This window comes from Leptonychotes weddellii, chromosome 6, assembly GCF_054177405.1.
Source record: "Leptonychotes weddellii isolate Sample4059 chromosome 6, ASM5417740v2, whole genome shotgun sequence".
Classification (NCBI taxonomy): domain Eukaryota; kingdom Metazoa; phylum Chordata; class Mammalia; order Carnivora; family Phocidae; genus Leptonychotes; species Leptonychotes weddellii.
Genome location: NC_138374.1, coordinates 114,856,341 through 114,875,948, shown reverse-complemented (window position 1 = coordinate 114,875,948; position 19,608 = coordinate 114,856,341). Strand labels below are relative to the sequence as shown.

Here is a 19,608-nt window from a genome sequence, read left to right as displayed (position 1 = left end):
CACAAGAGGCCAACAGCATTCTGACTGGACCCCCCCACTGAGGCAGCTCCTAGGCTGAAGTGATGTATGACCACTTAACTCATGAAGTCCAGACTTTCCTACACCAGTTTTATTTAAAACACAAATAAGTATTTCTCTTTCTTGTAATGGCAAATGGTTCAAATAATGCTGAACATGAATCACTGACTAATACAAGGACTTTAAATATGAAACAAAATTATTTTTAAAAAAGCAAAAGAATAAAGGTTATATACAAAAGGGACCTGGAATCTTTAAGCTGATTCCAAAAATGAAATGAGTAGAAAATCTGTGAAACCAGAACATTCCACCCTTGCTTTGGAGAAGGGCTATTATACAACATTCAGTCAGCTGAAGATGGATTGGTAGAGAGGTGTCTATACATAAATTTCAAGTCATTTTTGCTTGTGCAGAATCATCCAGATCTTCCCAAGACTGAATGGGCAGTCCTGTGGCTTTCTTCCTTTTCCATATTCCCAACAAGGCTACATGAGGTTCAACTCTTGATGAGCCGCTTACAACAGCAGTTCCTTAGGAGCCAACACGACAGGTGGATCAGATTTCCCTGTGAGAAACCAAACTGGCCACCTACGGCAAAGTATCAAAACGGACAGGTCCTTCTTTCCTCTTCCTTCTGATTATGTACAGTATGTCTCCTTTCAAGACTCTTATCCCCATCGTACTTGTTCCTTCACAAGTCTAAACCTTGAGGTGATATGAAGGAGACTGACATCAAGAAAAGAAAATTCAATTCAGAAACGAAGAAAACTGGAAGGTATACAATACACCCCCAGAGCATCTCAATCATCCTCGCTACAGTACAGTTCGGTGTACTGCTACAGTCCAGAGATAAATATTGGCAGCTTGGAGGAGTTCATTTGTTCCCCTCTGGTGGTTAAAGGGCACCAAATAAATAACTGGGCAAGAGGAGTTTGCTGGGAGAGTTAGAAATAAAAAATTAACCAATTTTAATTCCTGTGAGAATTCAATGCCAGTAGGAGGCAAGTATTGAAGAAGAGAAAGGACAACTTTCATGCTAAAAAAAGAATTCCTCTAATCATTATGTCACCATCTCTTATTAAGAATCCAGGGAATCCCAGAAATAGAAAATTAGTTTCAGAGGACCCCTGAGGCACTTTAAAGCCTTAAAAAATTACAGTAATAATAAATTAGCTATTGCTCTTCAGAGGCTGACAGAGCAGCAGAAGCATGGAGAAATCAGGTTCAAAAAGTTATGTCCAGATTACAAGCTTCCGGAGCTGCTCAGCCTTCTCTAAAGCTTAGTTGAATCTCCAAATACCTTTAAAAAGACATACAATTTAACACAGACAGAGTGGATCTTTTGTTTAGTGGTAGTGTGAAATTTGGTCCTCACTGGCAGCAGCTGGTCTTCATCCTTTTCAAACTCAGACTACATTAATAAGTACATTAAGACAATACATAAAAGAAATACTAGAGCAAAGAGGAAAAAAGCCCAAACTGACAAACACCTCAAGGAGTCACTAAGTTCTCTTGCACCCTTTGACTTGGCTCTCCCTCTCAGTTTTTCTGTGGAGAGGTGTAAGACAGAATATTTTTCTCATAGATGCTAAACCATGGCATCGAATGGACAAAATGGTTATCAAGGGACTTCAAAAATCTGACCCCAAGGAATCCAGGACACATACAGGTAATTCAGAGGTATACTTCTGACTGGGGGCAAATTCTAGACTAAAGAAATGATCATCTTGGGTAAATGTTATAATAGATGAAACTAAGTCCAGTTTTTGTTTTTTTTTTTTTTAAATGTTCTACTGCCTTCAGCTATCAATCATCTCTGATAGCTCAAGCAGAAGGTCATCTTCATCTTTCCCAGGATCCAAGTCGATCTCAGCTTCTAATTTGCCTCCTGAAATCTCCCATATTAGTTTCTCAAAATCATCCTCCACAGAAAGCGGGGGCTTTCCTGTTGAGGTGGAGCTCAGTCGGCGAGTTTTCGTGGCCATCTGAGATGAAGAAGGGCCAGATACTTCCGGTGGGGAGGAATTTGAAGAGGACTGGGTTGGAGGCAGCACAAGACTGCAAGGGAAAAAACCCAAAAGATTATTAGAAAACTGCCCTTTGTTAATGGTTGACTGAATGGTCCCACGCTGGTCTCAGGAACACAAAGAGTTCGCGAAGAGTTATTTCTGATAACAATATAACACAAGAATTATTTTACTGATTTGGGACGAGGCATTTTCACCTGTTTAGTGTATGTGCTGCCGAAGCGAGCACCATTTTCACCCGTTTAAAGAACAATTCAGACAGATACTGAAAACATTGCAAAAATAATGCAATCAATATATAAACAGTGGCATCAAAGGAGAACAGCAACCTTGCATGCATATCATGTTTTCTTGTAATTAATTGGAAGTTTAGCAGATTTAAGTTCGCTATTAAGTTGGTCTGAGTGGCTAAGTTGGACATGTCCGAAGATTTATTTAGCAGTGTCATTCTCTAGAGCACATAAATAATAATAGTGGCCTAAAGTTTGGTTAAGAAGAATTGCAAGGTTTACCTGTCTCTAGGTTTTTCCATCTCAGGCACAGTGACTGACTTGTCCTCAGAAAGGAGTGGGACAACCGCCTACAAAAGTAAAAGGAAGGTTAACTCAGTGGGAGTCAGGCTTTTTTTATTTGAGCATATTCATTTACTTTGCCACCTTCTTAGAACCATGGTTATCATTCTTTAAGCCTGGAAATCCGAGAATAAATAATCCAAAGGCTAAGTGTAGAATAAACAAAATATCTTGCCACCCAAGAATTAGCTTAAAAAAAAAAAAATTCCATTCTGCCACTCCACAAATGTCTGTGAATGTAGAATACAGTAACAACCTAAACTAAAATGCTTTGGAAATGGCAAAAGTAGCACACACAGCTAGCAGAGTGACTCTGCCCTGCTTTCCTCCCACACTGACCAAAGCACCATCTAGCTGCATCTACTTCTTACCACAGCTGCTTTTTTGGTGGGGCTTTCCTGTAGGACGCTGCTGGAGCTGAGTGGCTTCACAGCTGCAATGACAGCAGGGTGGGCCTCCACTGCCTTGCGTTTGGGGGCCAATTTGGGGGATGAGACAACTTTAACCACAGATGGCTTCACATTGACTTTGGGTTTAGCTACAAGGGACAGAAAATATCTGATTAATAGCTAGAATAATTCCTCTTTTACATGGAGAATAACTCTAGAATATAAAAATTCCTTCACAATACTAGAAATATCATACACACCCCCAAATTGAAAGTAATCCATAAACAATGTGCACTACAATGTGGTCATAATGTAGATCTATACTCAATTCCTTTCACTGGCTCTTGAATTCGCTACTGTTCTTCCATTCCCTGGTGTTTTTCTTCTTCAAAACCAGAGGAAAGATGCACCACAGAGAGCTTTTATTCCCCCGCTGAGGTATAACTGACATATAACATTATATTAGTTTTGGGTATACAACATAATGACTTAATATGTGTATACACCGTGACTACATGATCGCCACAGTAAGTCTAGTTAATCCATTACCATACATAGTTACAATTTTTTTGTGTGAGCACTTTTAAGATCTACTCTCCTAGCAACTTTCAAATACGTAATAGAGTACTGTTATCTACAGTCACCATGCTATGTTACGTCCCCATGACTTAGTTAAAAATATGGAATGCTTCCTGAATTTGTGTGTCATCCTTGCACAGGGCCATCCTAATCATCTCTGGAGCATTCCAGTTTTAGTCTATGTGCTGCCAAAGCGAGCTTTAGACAAAGCTTTTTATTTTTTTTACTTTTATTTTTCAAAGATTTTTTTTTATTTATTTGAGAGAGTGAGTTAGCAGGGGAAGGGGAGAGAGAGAGGGAGAAGCAGACAGGGAGCCCGTGACCTGAGCACAAGGCTTACTTGACTAAGCCACACGGGTGCCCCTAGACAAAGCTTTTTTTTTTTTTTTTTTAAGATTTTATTTATTTATTTGAGAGAGAGAGAATGAGAGAGAGCACATGAGAGGGAGGAGGGTCAGAGGGAGAAGCAGACTCCCTGCCGAGCAGGGAGCCCGATGCGGGACTCGATCCAGGGACTCCAGGATCATGACCTGAACCGAAGGCAGTTGCTTAACCAACTGAGCCACCCAGGCGCCCTAGACAAAGCTTTTTAACAGCAATTTTAAATTCTGAGAAAGGAGCTTTGTCTTTTTATTTTTTTTTTAAAGGTTTTTTTTTTTTTTTTTTTAAGATTTTATTTATTTATTTGAGAGAGAGAGAGCACATGAGAGGGGGGAGGGTCAGAGGGAGAAGCAGACTCCCTGCTGAGCAGGGAGCCCGATGTGGGACTCGATCCCGGGACTCCAGGATCATGACCTGAGCTGAAGGCAGTCACTCAACCAACTGAGCCACGCAGGCACCCGGAGCTTTGTCTTTTTAAGTAGAATTATCAGAAATACTACTTTCCACCTGTGTGAAAAATCTACAACACAAATGGAATTTAACTTAATTGTTGCTAGGGAGTTACTGGAAACTTGGTAATTTTCAAATCCTAAAGCAAGATACACTAGAAAAACCACTCACCTTTACCCCTTTTTTCCAAGGTCTGTGCTGCACATTTCACATTCAATATCGAGTCCCCAATGCCTGAGGTTTCTACCTCTGCCTTTTGGGATGGCTTTGTGGGAAGCCGCTTGGTCAGGTGCCGTGTGAGGCCCGGCACTGTAGTGAGCACCGGCTTCTCTGCTATCTGAGTATTGTAAGAGTCTACGTCTCCCCGGAGGGGTGTCAAAACTGATTTTTCCTTCTGTGAGGTGCCCCTCTCCAGCTGTTTCTGCATGTGCTTCTCTCTCATGGTCTCACACCTCTTGACTTGAATTTTGGTGATGCCAACTCCTGTGGTCTCTTCTGAAGCCTGTGGGCAAATTTAAATGACAGATTTAAAATTTCATACCTCTAACAATCTGTATGATAATTATTATTTGTAAGTTACCAGGCTTAATAGCTCAACTAAAACAACAACAACCACCACGGAGAAAAAACTTGGGGTGCCTGGCTGGCTCAGTTGGTAGAGCAAGTGACTCTTGATCTCGAGGTTGTTGAGTTCGAGCGCCACGCTGGATGTAGAAGTTACTTAAAAAATAAAATCTTAAAAACAAAACAAAACAAAAACTTGTTTAAAAGAAAAAAGTACACCTGAAACTAATATAAATATGTCAAAAATAATATAAATGTCAATTTTATCTCAATTAAGAATTAAATCTTGTTTAAGTTACTGGGCTGACCAATCCATGTCAAGCAGAGTTTAACACGATCCAGAACACAAGAGCTTTTGCTCTTTGATATTAAACAGAAAATACCAAACTGAAGATGAAAAGTTAAAGATGTATGGAACAATGAAAACCCCAATTTTATAGGCTTAGACAATCATGACCCTAAGTCAAATACAAATGCCTCCTAAATAATCAGACACTTGCACAAAGATTTATGGACAAGGATGTTCATTACCTTAACTGTGTAAAACAAAATATAAATGTCCAGAAGCAGGCTATATTGATATAATAGAACATTATGTCATGGTCAGTAAAAAACAAACATCCCAAAGAATTATGAATATAGTAAAATTAAAGCGGGCTGGCAAAATGATACACTATAGAGTTCTCAATTACTTTCTTTTTTTTTTTTTTTGAAGATTTTATTCATTTATTTGACAGAGAGACACAGCGAGAGAGGGAACACAAGCAGGGGGAGTGGGAGAGGGAGAAGCAGGCTTCCCGCTGAGCAGGGAGCCCGATGTGGGGCTTGATCCCAGGACCCTGGGGATCATGACCCGAGCCGAAGGCAGACGCTTAACGACTGAGCCACCCAGACGCCCCTCTCAATTACTTTCTAAACATGAGTTAAACAATGAACAAGTTCACATACATATGTACATAAATAAAAGGCTTGAGAAAAACCCATGAAAAAAGCTAATGGTTGTTATGTCTGGGTTGCAGAATTACAGGGTTTTTAATTCTTTTAAAAAAAAAGTCCCCAAGTTTTGTAAAATGAGTGCCATTATGCTTAGTTTAAAAAACGTTAAATGGCCAAATTAAAAAAAACAACTTTTAAGGGGGCAGGGAACACTGTAAGTACAGAAAATTCTCATAGAATAGTATAAGCATAATGAAAGACTGTTTACCTAATTTATTATTGAAGTGTTAAATAGAAATTTATTATGCTAAAACTAAAAGGCACACTTTATCATTCATCTGGCCTTTGCTTGCCATGAACAAAACTATGAAATGATCTTAAATAAACTCACCTCTTTAGCCTCTGTTCTAATAACACTGCTCTGGGAAGCAACTTCACTTCCTTCTTGAAGTTTCTTCTCTTCTTTTATACCTATATTCACATTAAACACATCATTAATTATTTCATTTAGGCTGCAACTTCAGGAACAGTTTAAGTAAAACTTTTCTTAATGAAAATAAAGATAGGACAAATAAAATTGTAGATGAAGCCCATTCGCCCTCATAAAGTTTCAAAATGTACCTTAAAACATCAAAGGTCTATATAGCACTCCTGTAAAGAAAGAGCTTAACTTCATTTGATCCAGTGGTTTTCAAAGTTATCTGAGTAAAGTTCTCACAGAACTCCTATGAAAATCCTGTGGAATACTGCCCTTTGAAATATGATCTGGGGAAATGGTACTACAGACCAAACTGTGGTATTTTTTTGTTTTGTTTTGCTTTTTAGAATTTATTTATTTGACAGAGAGAGACACAGAGAGAGAGGGAACACAAGCAGGGGGAGTGGGAGAGGGAGAAGCAGGCTTCCCGCAGAGCAGGGAGCCCGATGCGGAGCTCGATCCCAGGACGCTGGGATCATGACCTGAGCCAAAGGCAGATGCTTAACAGCTTAACAACTGAGCCACCCAGGGCCCCCAGACCAAACTGTGGTGTTACCTGTTTTTTTTGTGATTCGGAGAAGCCGCCTTGCCCCTGGGGTGGCCTCAGGCTGAGGCTGGGAGCTGGTGCTGCCCTCAGAGCTCTGCTGTACCCGCAGTGCCTTCTCCTGTTTAATTTCCTCCAGTGTCTTGATGTGCACCTCCTGCATAGACTTTGTTCTACCTGTGGGCTCCTCTGATTGTCCTTTGCTGGTAACTATAGGTGGCAGAACCACTGTTTTTTTAATTTCACTATCTGTCTTTAGCTTGATGCAAGTTACATCCTTTTTGCTTTTTTGCCTCTCTGCTTCCTGCTGCCGATGTTTCTTTTCAGCCAGGACCTCAGAGAAGGTTTTGATTCGGATAGTGGAGGGGCTTCTTGTTCCTAAAGTAGAATCATCAACTTTTGAAGGTCCTTCTGTCTTGAGTTTAGGTTGCAATTCTCCACGTTTCTGACTAGCTTTTTCAAGAAGAATTTCTTCTAATGTCTTCACATGGATCTCACCAACTTTAGTGACTCTCTCTGTTTTCATGGGGGGAAAAACAATCACTGTATTTAGCATTCACCTCTTAACAACGTATGCTCTCTCTATTCTTGGATCAGGGCAGAGTCCTAATAGAGTGGTATCATGTAGGCAGGTAATTAAAATGATCAAAGTATATTAGTTTCAATTTCAATTTTAAAATACTGCACGTTTCAGGTAGTGGCCCTCAATGAAAACTCTTAGGTGGCAAAAATTACTGATTTGTTGGAGTTCTATTCAGAAGCTTATTCCTGGAGAATCTCAAAGCCATTTATTAGTTGGAGACATCGGTCATTGTAAATCTTAACAAAATGGCAATAAATTAATTCTTCCATTCACTTATAAACAGGTGCTGGACACTGTGTTAGAAATATAACGATAAGCAAAACACAATCTCTGCCCACATGTAGTTTATAGTATGGTAATAGTAACTTTGTGTTGTTTTTTTTTAGTAAGCTCTAAGCCCAATGGGGCTTGAACTCATGATCCTGAGATCAAGAGCTACACTGCATGCCCTACTGAGCCAGCCAGGCACCCCAATAATGATAACTTTGATAAAGGAAGTATAATACTATGTAGGAGGAAGAACCCCAACCTTTGCCTAGAATTGGTTAAGGGAAGCTTTTCAGAGGAAGTAATGTTTAAGTGATATTTGAAGGATGAACAGGAGCTAAAACAGGTAACAAGACAGAAGAAAAATGGGAAAGGCTCAAAGATTGGCATGCCACTGAAGTGCGATTTTTAATGATATGTTAGTCATTCTACATCTGTTTAAAGAGCAAATTTCACATCTGACAGATATGCTTGTCGTCATTACTGAAAAGCTAAAAGAAATAGTGAAGTAATGTGGGAAAAACAAGAAAAATATGGAGATTGTACACACGCATTTGATAACTGAAGGACAGTTTTTTTGTTTTTTTTAAGATTTTATTTATGGGGTGCCTGGGTGACTCAGTCATTAAGCGTCTGCCTTCAGCTCAGGTCATGATCCCAGGGTCCTGGGATCGAGTCCCATATCGGGCTCCCCGCTCTGCGGGAAGCCTGCTTCTCCCTCTCCCACTCCCCCTGCTTGTGTTCCTGGTCTCGCTATGTCTCTGTCAAATAAATAAATAAAATCTTAAAAAAAAAAAAAGATTTTATTTATTTTGAGAGAGAGAGAGGGAGAGAACATGAGCAGGGCGAAGGGGCAGAGGGAGAGGGAGAAGCAGGGAGTCTGCCCCAGCGCTCGATCCCAGGACCCTGAGATCATGACCTGAGCTGAAGGCAGACGCTTAACCAACTGAGCTACCAAGGGGCCCCCAAATGACAGCTTTAAATGAAAGATCCAAAACAAAAAATATCCTTTAACAACCTTAAACACATCATGTTTGGTTTCACCTTCTCATTTTTTGAACATGCTGTCCCTTCTACAGAGAGTATGCCCTACTGGTCTCATTCTCTTGCTGCCTAGTTTTAACTGAGTTCGGTGTAGAACCTGATACCTGCCAATCTAGTTTATTTCTGTGATCACAGCACTGCAACTACCTGCATTTCCAGCCATACTAGATACTTCATGAAAACGGACTATATGTAGTTATCGGAAATATTTTAGTATAGTACCTGTATATAGGAAGTACTCAAACAGATACTGAATTACTTGCTTAGGCTTTTTAAATAAAAATTCTTCCATTTAAAGATGGCAGATTGATCTCAAAATTTCCACTCCAAGGAAGTGCGTGAATGGCGACATGAAGATCTTGTTTCCCCACTCTACCAAAATTTTATCAAAATAATAGAGAACACATTAAAAATAGAATAAACCCACAACAGTAGTGGAAAACAAGGCTGCCACTGGCACAGCATAAATCGAGGGATTTCTGAGATAAGACAGCAGCTATGTGAATTTACAGAAAAACAGAAAAAGAACAAATGAAACTACAGGAGTGAGATCTGTTCTTCCCAGCAGAGCCAAAGAAAACTGCCAAACTAGTAGGAAAAGAACAGTGGGCAGAAATGTAAGGATGGCCTATAGAGCCGCAGGACCAGTCATGACTTTCTCCTGGAACTGCTCCCTGAAAAGAGGAGAATCTGCTGGGGAGGGGAGCAAGTTAGGAGGTTGGGGCTGGAGGGAGAACAAAAAATGCTAAGCAGGAAAAGAACAGGGGAGAAGAGGAGAAAGGAGAGGTAGGGAAGGAAAGAAACTTTCTTACTGTGGCAATGGTATGGGCCCCTAGCCTTCCAGCCTGCAACTCACACAAGCTGACTTTTAGCACGCCCTCCCCGCCTCAGGCAGCCCTCACTCGTGTCTCCCAATCTGGAGAGAGGACCACTTGGGAATAAGACCTTTAGAACCTCCAAAGGAAGCCCAAGAGCTATGAAAAAACCACAACATTAAAAGTGGACCAAAACAAACAGAAGTGATGGAGATGACAATACACACTTTTTTTTTTTTAAGATTCCAATTAGAAACTCCAGGGCAGCCCGAAATCAGGCTGTGAAACAGGGAGAAACCAGAGAACAAAAAAAAGGTCTTGGAAGATAAAAACACAGGCACACAAATAAATCCCACCAAAGGAACTGAATAATAAAAAAAGACAATCAGCCATGTAGAAGAGGCTTGGCAAATTATAGCTGATGGGCCCAATGTGGCCATGGCCGCACAGTGGAGTAGCTGTGGAGACTGTACCACAACACCTAAAATATTTACTATCTGACCTTTCATAGAAAAAGTCCGTCAATTCCTGACCTAGATAATAAAGTCAAGCAAAGACCATAGAAGGTGAGACAAAAATCAAAACCAAAGGAAACAAAAAGCCAAGGAGCGGAGAGCATGAAGGCAAGGTTAGAAAACACGTGAGACCTATGTCCTGAAATTCCAGCCTCTGTCTGGTACAAATGCCACAGAGAAACCAAAAGAAGAGTGGGAAGACATACTCAGGGAAATGAGAGGAATGTTTTCTAGAACTAAGTCCTCAGATTTGAAGGGCCCACTGAGCACTGGGCTGAATCAACCAAAAGTGCCATGTTTAGACCTACTGTACTAAAGTCCCAGCACAGCAGGGAGAAATAAAGAGAAAATTATAAAAGTTTCTGAAGAATAAACCCAGGTTCTTTACAAAAGAGTAAGAATGTTTAACATCAGACTCTTTTTATGATGCTGGTAAAAATCTTAATATACAAACCAGATAAGGATAGGATAAAAAAAAAAAACACAGGCTAACACCATTCATAAACATAGACATAAAAATTAAAAAGCATAGATATAAAAATTAAAAAGCATTAAACTGAGGGGCGCAAGGCTGGCTCAATCAGAAGAGCGAGGTATAAAAGAGCAGGATGGCTGGAGTACAGGTTCATTTTACTATTCTTTAAACTGTATACATATATACACTAAGTGGTTAGATCCTGCAATTTAAAAGGTTTAAAAATTAAGAGTACAGGAAGAGTACAGAATATAGACAAGAAAATTATTTTGGTGTATTTTTTGCAGTGTTTTTCTAAGGCATATATTTTTATCTTTACAAAACTGAAATCATACATACGGATGTTATTCTGAATAAGTTTCTATAATAAAATAAACTTCATCACCCCCACAAAGTAAGATTCTTACCCTAAATCCAAAGGTCAAAAGCAGTGTGTTCTTTTGTAACCTTTCTTCATTCAATATAATGTGAGAAGTTTTTCAAATCATGATTGTTCAAAATATGACTTATGACAATAATTATTTTTGTACATAACTACCTTAGTTGAATTTCTGTTGGATATTTAGGTAGTTTCTAGTTTCTTCTACTAATGCTATGGTGAACTGATCATTTCGCCTTTTTTTTTTTTTTTTAAAGATTTTATTTATTTATTTCACAGAGAGAGAGAGAGCGAGAGCGAGAGCAGGAACACAAGCAGGCGGAATGGGAGAGGGAGAAGCAGGCTTCTTGCTGAGCAGGGAGCCCGATGTGGGACTCGATCCCAGGACCCTGGGATCATGACCTGAGCCGAAGGTAGACGCTTAACGACTGAGCCACCCAGGTGCCCTTTTTTTTTTTTTTAAAGATTTTTATCATTTCCCCAACTTTTAAGAGAATTCATGGGGCACCTCAGGGGCTCAGTCAGTTAAGCGTCTGCCTTCCGCACAGGTGATGATATCCGGGTCCTGGGACTGAGTCCTGTGTTAGACTTCCTGCTCGGCAGAGTCTGCTTCTCTCGCTTTCTCCAGCCCCCCCTGCCCCTCTCCACTAGTTCTCGCTCTCAAATCTTAAAAAAAAAAAAAAAAATTCATACCAGTGAGTCATATTACTTAAAAAATAAATAAATAACAAATAAAACCACAAAAGACACAAACCCTAACCTAACTGCAACAGGAAAATAAATCAGAGAAAAGGTAAAGATTGTTATGGCAAGGAAAAAAATATTAGAAGCTGGTCTCAGGGTTTACCTACCTCCTGCCTCCTCACTGTTGGGACCAGCTGACATGCCTAATCGCTCCTTCAGAGACTTGGAAACATGAACTGTAAAAAATATGTATTTTAAACACCAAAAGTTGAACAGAGACCTTTTTTTTTTTTTAAAGTTCACAAATTAGGTTTATGTTTGTCTTCTAATGAAAATACTTAGGGGCGCCTGGGTGGCTCAGTTGGTTAAGCGACTGCCTTCGGCTCAGGTCATGATCCTGGAGTCCCGGGATCGAGTCCCACATCAGGCTCCCTGCTCAGCAGGGAGTCTGCTTCTCCCTCTGACCCTCCTCCCTCTCATGCTCTCTGTCTCTCATTCTCTCTCTCTCAAATAAATAAATAAAATCTTTAAAAAAAAAAAAAAAAAAAAAAAAAAAAAAAGAAAATACTTAAAAAAGAAATCTCTTAAGGTCTTAAAATTTTTCTTTTCCACAGAACAAGACCTATGTGAATCATGGATTCCCTAGAGCACTTTGGAAGGCTTTAAAAAAAAAATAATCTTTTTTTAGATCTGAAAAGCAAAAACTTGAATTCAGGGAAATAATTCTGTTATTGTACAAACTTCTATAATCTTAATGGCATCAAAAGGCCCCCCAATCTATTTAAAATGTGCTTTTTATTTATGAAAATTTTTAATATGATCGATAGGCAAGGAGAAAAAGGTTATGACTGCAAAGAAAAAGAGTAACTTGGGGCGCCTGAGTGGCTCAGTTGGTTAAGCGGCTGCCTTCGGCTCAGGTCATGATCTCAGGGTCCTGGGATCGAGCCCCATGTCGGGCTCCCTGCTCGGTGGGAAGCCTGCTTCTCCCTCTCCCCCTGCTTGTGTTCCCTCTCGCTGTCTGTCAAATAAATAAAATCTTTAAAAAAAAAAAAAAAAAGAGTAACTTGTTTGCTCTGAGAGACCAAGAAAGACCCTAAACAAAAACATCTACTCATTAAAATCTCTTCAGCTAGGGGGAAAGTGGAAGTTTCTCATCTTCAAAAGAAGTTAAAACTAAACACAATAAAAAGGAAAAAAACCCACCTATTCTTTCAGTAATTAACACCAATGTTTCACTGCCAAGTCATAAAAGGAAAACAAAGTCCAACCTTGACTTCTATAAATAGAACTTCAACCACGAAATCATTCTTTTTTTTTTTTAAAGATTTTATTTATTTATTTGACAGAGAGAGACACAGCGAGAGAGGAAACACAAGCAGGGGGAGTAGGAGAGGGAGAAGCAGGCTTCCCGCCGAGCAGGGAGAGCCAGATGTGGGGCTCGATCCCAGGACCCTGGGACCATGGCCTGAGCCGAAGGCAGACGCTTAACGACTGAGCCACCCAGGCGCCCCAACCACGAAATCATTCTAACTGCCAAATATCTCTCATTTAGTCCACATCTCTCCATACCAACTTTTAGAACACTAAATCTATGCCACTAACTCCTCTCGTTTAGATTTTATTTTTATTTATTTATTTATTTTTAAAGATTTTATTTATTTATTTGAGAGAGAGAGAATGAGAGACGGAGAGCATGAGAGGGAGGAGGGTCAGAGGGAGAAGCAGACTCCCTGCCGAGCAGGGAGCCCGATGTGGGACTCAATCCCGGGACTCCAGGATCATGACCTGAGCCGAAGGCAGTCGCTTAACGAACTGAGCCACCCAGGCGCCCCTCGTTTAGATTTTATTAACAGCCTGCTAACTCATATCCTGGACAGCACACTCGTCCCCTTCTAATCTTTCTCCGTATTTTAGGCAGGGTGATGGTTCTGAAATGCAAATCTGAGCTTTTGATCCTTGTTCATAACCTTCACATGGTTTGCTACAAAGTCCAAACTCTCTACCATGGCTTGAAAGGCTCCATACGATCCACTTCCTTCCTCCTCTCCAGTCAATATGCCCTTTACCCCAATTCTATGTTTCAACCATACTCAGTTCCTTGAGTATATCCTGCTTTCTTAGCTCTGTGCTTTCTCTGCCTCAGCATAGCCTCTGGTCCTTCAGCTTCACCTCCCTAATTCCTAACTCATGTTTCAGGTCTGCTTCAACATAATTTGCCTTGGGAACCCTTCCCTGACAGATGGTAAGAGAAGTGCCCTTCCTGTGTGCTCCGATAACACTGTGTACTTTTTCTATCACAGAATTTATCACAATATATATAAGTACTCCTATCTGCCATTATACTATAAGCTCCTGAGCACTGTGATGTTATTTATTTTATCCAGTGGCATCTCCCTAAAATCTAGCACTAGAGTAAATACTCAAATGTTTGTTGAATAATGCAAACAACAAGATAATCTAATTTACCTGAACAAAAAAGAATGACGAACCATACCTGTTAACATTATAAGAGACAAGTATCATGATTACACACACACACACACACACACACACACAGAGTATATTAGAACAAAGGTACCTTTCTTTGGTGCTTTGTCAGTGTTAGTTTCTGTAGCTTCCACCTTCTTCCCCAACCTCTGTGCAAGGCTACGCTTTAATGGAGGATCACTGTCACCACCTACAAATGGAGACAACTTAGTTCAAGAGTTCAAATCAGTCTTCAACAAGGTTAAGAAATACAAGCAAAACAGACAATGCAGAATGTCAGTTTTCTGCATTTATATAGTGTGTTCATTCACTAGTGTCCTTACAGAACTCAATGTTAGAGAATAAAAATGTCCCAGAAAGAAGAAATAAGGGACAAAAAGTAGAATGCACAAATCAACATCTATCAAATAATTGACTAAAACTACAAATGGAGAATAAGCCCCGAGTAAAGCCAAAATTCAGAATTAGGAATATGTGAAAAAAACTTTATATACAAAAAGCATCTTAAATGGCCACTTGCTAAATTCTGGGGGTATCTGTGGTTAAATGCACCCGGAATGTTCCTGGTGGACAGGAAAGGAATCATTATATTTTCCTGTGACATGAAAACTTGGAAGACCAAATAGCCCACTCTCTTCAATTGTAGATAAGAGATCTAAGGTTATGAAAAATTCTATCTTACTTAAGTCACCAATTAGTGATAGAACCTTACCAAGTTTCCTGACTGGTTGTTTATTATATTATACTATTCAATATGAGCTGTTTAAATGTCACAAGTTAAAAACTGTTTTTCAGATTGCTTGACTAGCGATAATCTTTGCAGCGTCCCATTAAAAATCTGAAAGACCCTACACAGGGTATGATTTTCTCTCTACTCTCATTTATAATTTAAATTTAAATGTGAGACCAAAAATCACAAAGTTTACATGTATGTAGACATTAAAAAAGCTGTATTTTTTATCTAAAACTTCTCAGGCAGTGAAAATGGTATCAAAGAAAACACAAAACAGGTAAGATTTCATATTTGCAAGCGCATTTTAAGAAGAGTATGAAGGAATAGCTGAAATCAGAGAAGATTTTTTTTTTTTTTTTAAAGATTTTATTTATTTATTTGACAGAGAGAGACATAGCGAGAGAGGGAACACAAGCAAGGGGAATCAGAGAGGGAGAAGCAGGCTTCCCGCTGAGCAGGGAGCCCCATGCGGGGCTTGATCCCAGGACCCTGGGATCATGACCTGAGCCGAAGGCAGACGCTTAACGACTGAGCCACCCAGGCGCCCCTCAGAGAAGATTTTCAAAATTCTTTTGAGACAGACACATTAGGGTATGTACATGACAATTCAAAAATACGATAAAACGCTTCCCTAAACATAAAATAGCATTAATAAACTGAGGGACCAAATTTATATTAATTGGACACTTTTTTCCCTTGAAAAAACTCAAATTTCGATTTGTCCAAAGAGACAAAGAGGTATCTTCTTTACTGTTTTTTCAATGTAGTACCTTCTAAAAAGCTGGTTACAATCTACTTAAATTGTAACGCTATAAATTTCTGTAAATCAATAAAAGGTATAATGCATGTGAAAAACAAGGAAATTTTCTAAGTTCTTTCAGCCAATTCAGAGGGACCAGCAAATAGATCAATATCAACAGAACATTGTATAAAGTCGGTTTTGGAGGACATTACCATGTTAATGCACAAATAGAAGAAATCTGCACAAAATTCACCTCACCTACTGAAAATTTTCGTTTTCCCAGTCTCTCAGTGAGACTCAATCTTACCAAGGGTTCTTCTCCTGAAATGGCAAAAACAGAATTTCTCTATTATCCAATTTTTCTGTATTCAGTAAATAATAATGGGTACAAAATATGCTCTGATATCATGAGCCCACCCAGAAAGTCTCTTGAAAATCACATCTCAAGACTGTCACATGGGGGGGAAAAAAAGATTCAGTCTATTAAATAATAATTTAAACAGCCAAATGCACAGCCCAAAGGGATCACTAATACACTAATTATTAACAGTAGCCAAGTATATGAAGACAGGTGTGTTCTAATCAGTTGCTTAAGAAACCCAAGCTATACTTTTGTTTGTGCACTTCGATATGCTAAATGAAATCACACTCTATTGCTAACTCTCATGTAGAACTTTGAAAACCAGCATAAAGTGAGCTCTCTTTCCCCTAATTCTTTGTTGTTTGAACAGCACATTTAAATGTATCTGTATACTACAATTACTTGTGTCGTATTTCTTACCGGGTTTAAAACTATTAAGGGAAAAGGCTTATATTTTCTATAATTTAGAGTTTATTATAGTTCTTTGACCACAATGGGCAGTCAATAAATTTACTGAATGGATACAGATAAAGAGTAAATGTAAAAATTAAATATACCTAAATGTGAGAGCTGCTTGAGCAAGAATTTCAACCTTTCAAGTAAGCGTCAAATGCACTGAGTTTTCTTTTCATCCTTCTATCTGACCAACATACCAAAGTCTTCCTGCAAATCCATCAAAGGTACACTACACCCAAGGACTTTGCTCTCCCAGTTATTAAAAAGTGGTAGCCTGACGACTCTCAACCTAGACCTACCTATACCTCACCTTGTTTGCTGGAAAGAGTTACTGTCCTCACTACAGTCCGAACATTCTCTTTTTCAGGACCTGGAATGGGCTGAGGTTGGAGTAAAAGACTGGAAACTCCGGAAGAACCTTCTGAATAAAGCAAGTCAAAGAAGAGCAAATAATTTATGGCAAATTAAGCTATTATAAGCCAAGAAATTTTGTTTCTGTGATCAGTTAAGTTCAATACAGACCACTGGATAACAAGCCAGTCTTTCTGTTCCTATTTGCCTATAGTGAATTGATTGGGGTGGGGTGGGAGAGAGGAGATAATCCCTGTTTCTTATCTGCTTTGGATACAAGGTAAAAATAAAATATAAAATTTTCAGTGACTTAGGCATTCAATCTACTTTTATTTACCAAGAAGGCTAACATTCTAAAGTTAACCTGAAGCACACCAGCTACCAAGTGTGTCAATTCAGCCTTTTATTTTTTTTTAAGATTTTATTTATTTATTTGACAGAGAGAGACACAGTGAGAGAGGGAACACAAGCAGGGGGAGTGGGAGAGGGAGAAGCAGGCCTCCCGCCGAGCAGGGAGCCCCATGTGGGACTCGATCCCAGGACTCTGGGATCATGACCTGAGCGGAAGGCAGATGCTTAACGACTGAGCCACCCAGGCGCCCTCAATTCAGCCTTTTAAAATTTAATTTAATCATCTGCAAAACACAACTCCAAGGTTCCTACAGAACAAGCTTTAGCAAGTGAATACTTAGAACCAACCATTTGATCCTTTCTAAATAATAAATTTCACACTGTATCTGTAATTTTTAGGGTTGGAGATATAGACTGACCAGGCAGAGGCAAGCTCTAGAAGAAAATTCTAGCAGCTCCTAAGAAGAATTCATCTACTACAAAATAAAGTTTTTCGTCTCTATGATTTTTTCCTAAGATTTTTATTTATTTGACAGAGAGACAGCGAGAGAAGGAACACAAGCCGGGGGAGGGGGAGAGGGAGAAGCAGGCTTCCCGTGGAGCAGGGAGCCCAATGTGGGGCTCGATCCCAGGACCTGAGCCGAAGGCAGATGCTTAACAACTGAGCTACCCAGGCGCCCCTCAGTATGATTTTTATATGTTGTTCTTTGAAGCTGTATTTCTGAAGATAAAGCAGTTCTTTCAAGTACTAAAAAAGCAGCCCTGATTTAAATAAGTCTGTGTTTTACTTCAAACAAGCCACAGAAGTCAAAATCTATGTGCTCATTTTCTATGTGCTCATTTTGGCTGCTGCCAGTGTCCTTAATAAGTGTCCTTGTCCTTCTCCAGCAAAATTCAACCATCCATGTCAAAACTGATGACTTACCACCTTGCTTCTTGGATTTTTCCTTCATTTTCTTTGACTTAATTTCCTCAAGAGTTTTTATTCCAAAATTCAAACATTCACCTGAGAAATCCAAATAGAAATCACATGAGGAACTAACACTTCGTGCCCTTTGCATTTTATTTGTGCGTAAGCACTCGAATGTTTTCTGAATGAGTAAGAGAACATGTGTCAGTATGGGTGTGTGTACAGTGGCGTCAGGGGACAGAGAGGTGGTGGTGATCGTGATCTAAATTTCAAATGTATTTAAAATAGTTTGGGCACATTCAACAGTGCTTTCAGATTTATGAGCAGGAAGCAGCATCAATGTAGCCTCTTCTTACCTTGCTTCAAATTGACCCCAGGTTTCCGGGCAGAGGCTGTCCGTAATCCATTATGAACTTCGGGAGGCGGTTGCAGGATGGGTGTTTTGGTTTCATCACCTTCCTCAGAAAACTGATCTATGTATCGACATATGAGGCAAATTTACAATTAACAGCAGGCCTCAAGCTTTAATTCTGATTCAAATTGAGTGACCCTGACCATTTATTTGCCTTAAAGCAAGAGCTAAAACTTACCATCATCATCTTCATCATCATCTGCAGCATTGATTACAACTGGTGGATGGGTGGGGCTAGGAACATTTTCTGAACTTTCTACTTTCATAACACTTCGCAGCTGAGGGGAGGGATTAGACTGGACAGACAATTTGTTCTGTTGAACTGTGAGCTGGTTAGCCTTCACTTCCTCTTCTGGTGACTCAGGCACAGTGGGCAACACAGCTAGACATACGACATCAGTCATAAATTAAAAATAGAAGATAAAGTTCCAATTCATCAAAAATCTTCAATCACATATGCTAAGCTTGGTGCTTTTCCTTATGACAATTTATTTCTTTTTACCGGATTTCTCCATTTTCACAATTAGGTTCTAAACTCCCAGAGAGGGTAAAAATGGCTTTTAGCTAATAACTCTTCACTATACACAAACACGTTCAAAGTAGGTGTTTAAAAGACAGAATAATCTGGAGGCTAGATGCATAAAATTGTTTGCAAATTCTAGACATTTAATTTTAATATTGAAATTTGAGGCTTTTGCACAGCAAAAAAGTAGCTGTTTAAAGACATAGTAGATAACACTTCTGAACTAAACCAGAGAGGAGCAAGCCCACTTTTTCCTCTTAAATAGAGGAGAGAATATGTAACATCAAATTTTAATCACATAAGATGTGGCTTTTAAATGGCCGATCATTCCAGTAGGAAATGTTGAAGGAGATTTTGGAAATAAAAACTAGCTTTTGGGGGAGTGTAAATTTTATTTTAGATTATAGCCTAGAGTCGGGTTGGTAAACTTTTTCTGTGAAGCGCTAGACATTAAGTACTTTAGGCTTTGTAGACCTGTGTCTCAACTCTGCAGAAGGAGCACAAAATCTGGCCATAAAAAATATGCAAATGAATGGGCAGGGCTTCCTTCCAATAAAACTTTATTTTATAAAATAGGTGGAG

At 39.4% G+C, this 19,608-nt stretch overlaps 1 protein-coding gene and 1 non-coding gene across 3 annotated transcripts in view; both read right to left on the bottom strand.

The window, feature by feature from the left end:
- Nucleotides 1-87: 87 nt before the first annotated feature.
- Nucleotides 88-19,608, bottom strand: part of ZC3H11A (zinc finger CCCH-type containing 11A) — a 43,058-nt gene continuing 23,537 nt past the window's right edge. Inside the window, exons 7-19 of one of the 2 annotated variants that reach the window (XM_081825030.1) lie at nt 18,682-18,885; nt 18,448-18,564; nt 18,107-18,187; nt 16,790-16,900; nt 15,921-15,983; nt 14,279-14,377; nt 11,868-11,936; nt 6,951-7,454; nt 6,308-6,387; nt 4,588-4,918; nt 2,989-3,155; nt 2,558-2,625; nt 88-2,076 (exon numbers count right to left, since the gene is read on the bottom strand). In XM_081825030.1, the coding sequence (XP_081681156.1) occupies nt 1,818-2,076; nt 2,558-2,625; nt 2,989-3,155; nt 4,588-4,918; nt 6,308-6,387; nt 6,951-7,454; nt 11,868-11,936; nt 14,279-14,377; nt 15,921-15,983; nt 16,790-16,900; nt 18,107-18,187; nt 18,448-18,564; nt 18,682-18,885 (2,153 nt within the window). In that variant the 3' untranslated portion in view covers nt 88-1,817. The remainder of the gene's footprint in view (nt 2,077-2,557; nt 2,626-2,988; nt 3,156-4,587; nt 4,919-6,307; nt 6,388-6,950; nt 7,455-11,867; nt 11,937-14,278; nt 14,378-15,920; nt 15,984-16,789; nt 16,901-18,106; nt 18,188-18,447; nt 18,565-18,681; nt 18,886-19,608) is intronic. The other variant, XM_081825031.1, reaches the window with a different exon arrangement.
- Nucleotides 3,681-3,782, bottom strand: LOC115940335 (U6 spliceosomal RNA). Its single transcript, XR_004075105.2, has one exon. It is a non-coding gene; the product is annotated as a U6 spliceosomal RNA (small nuclear RNA).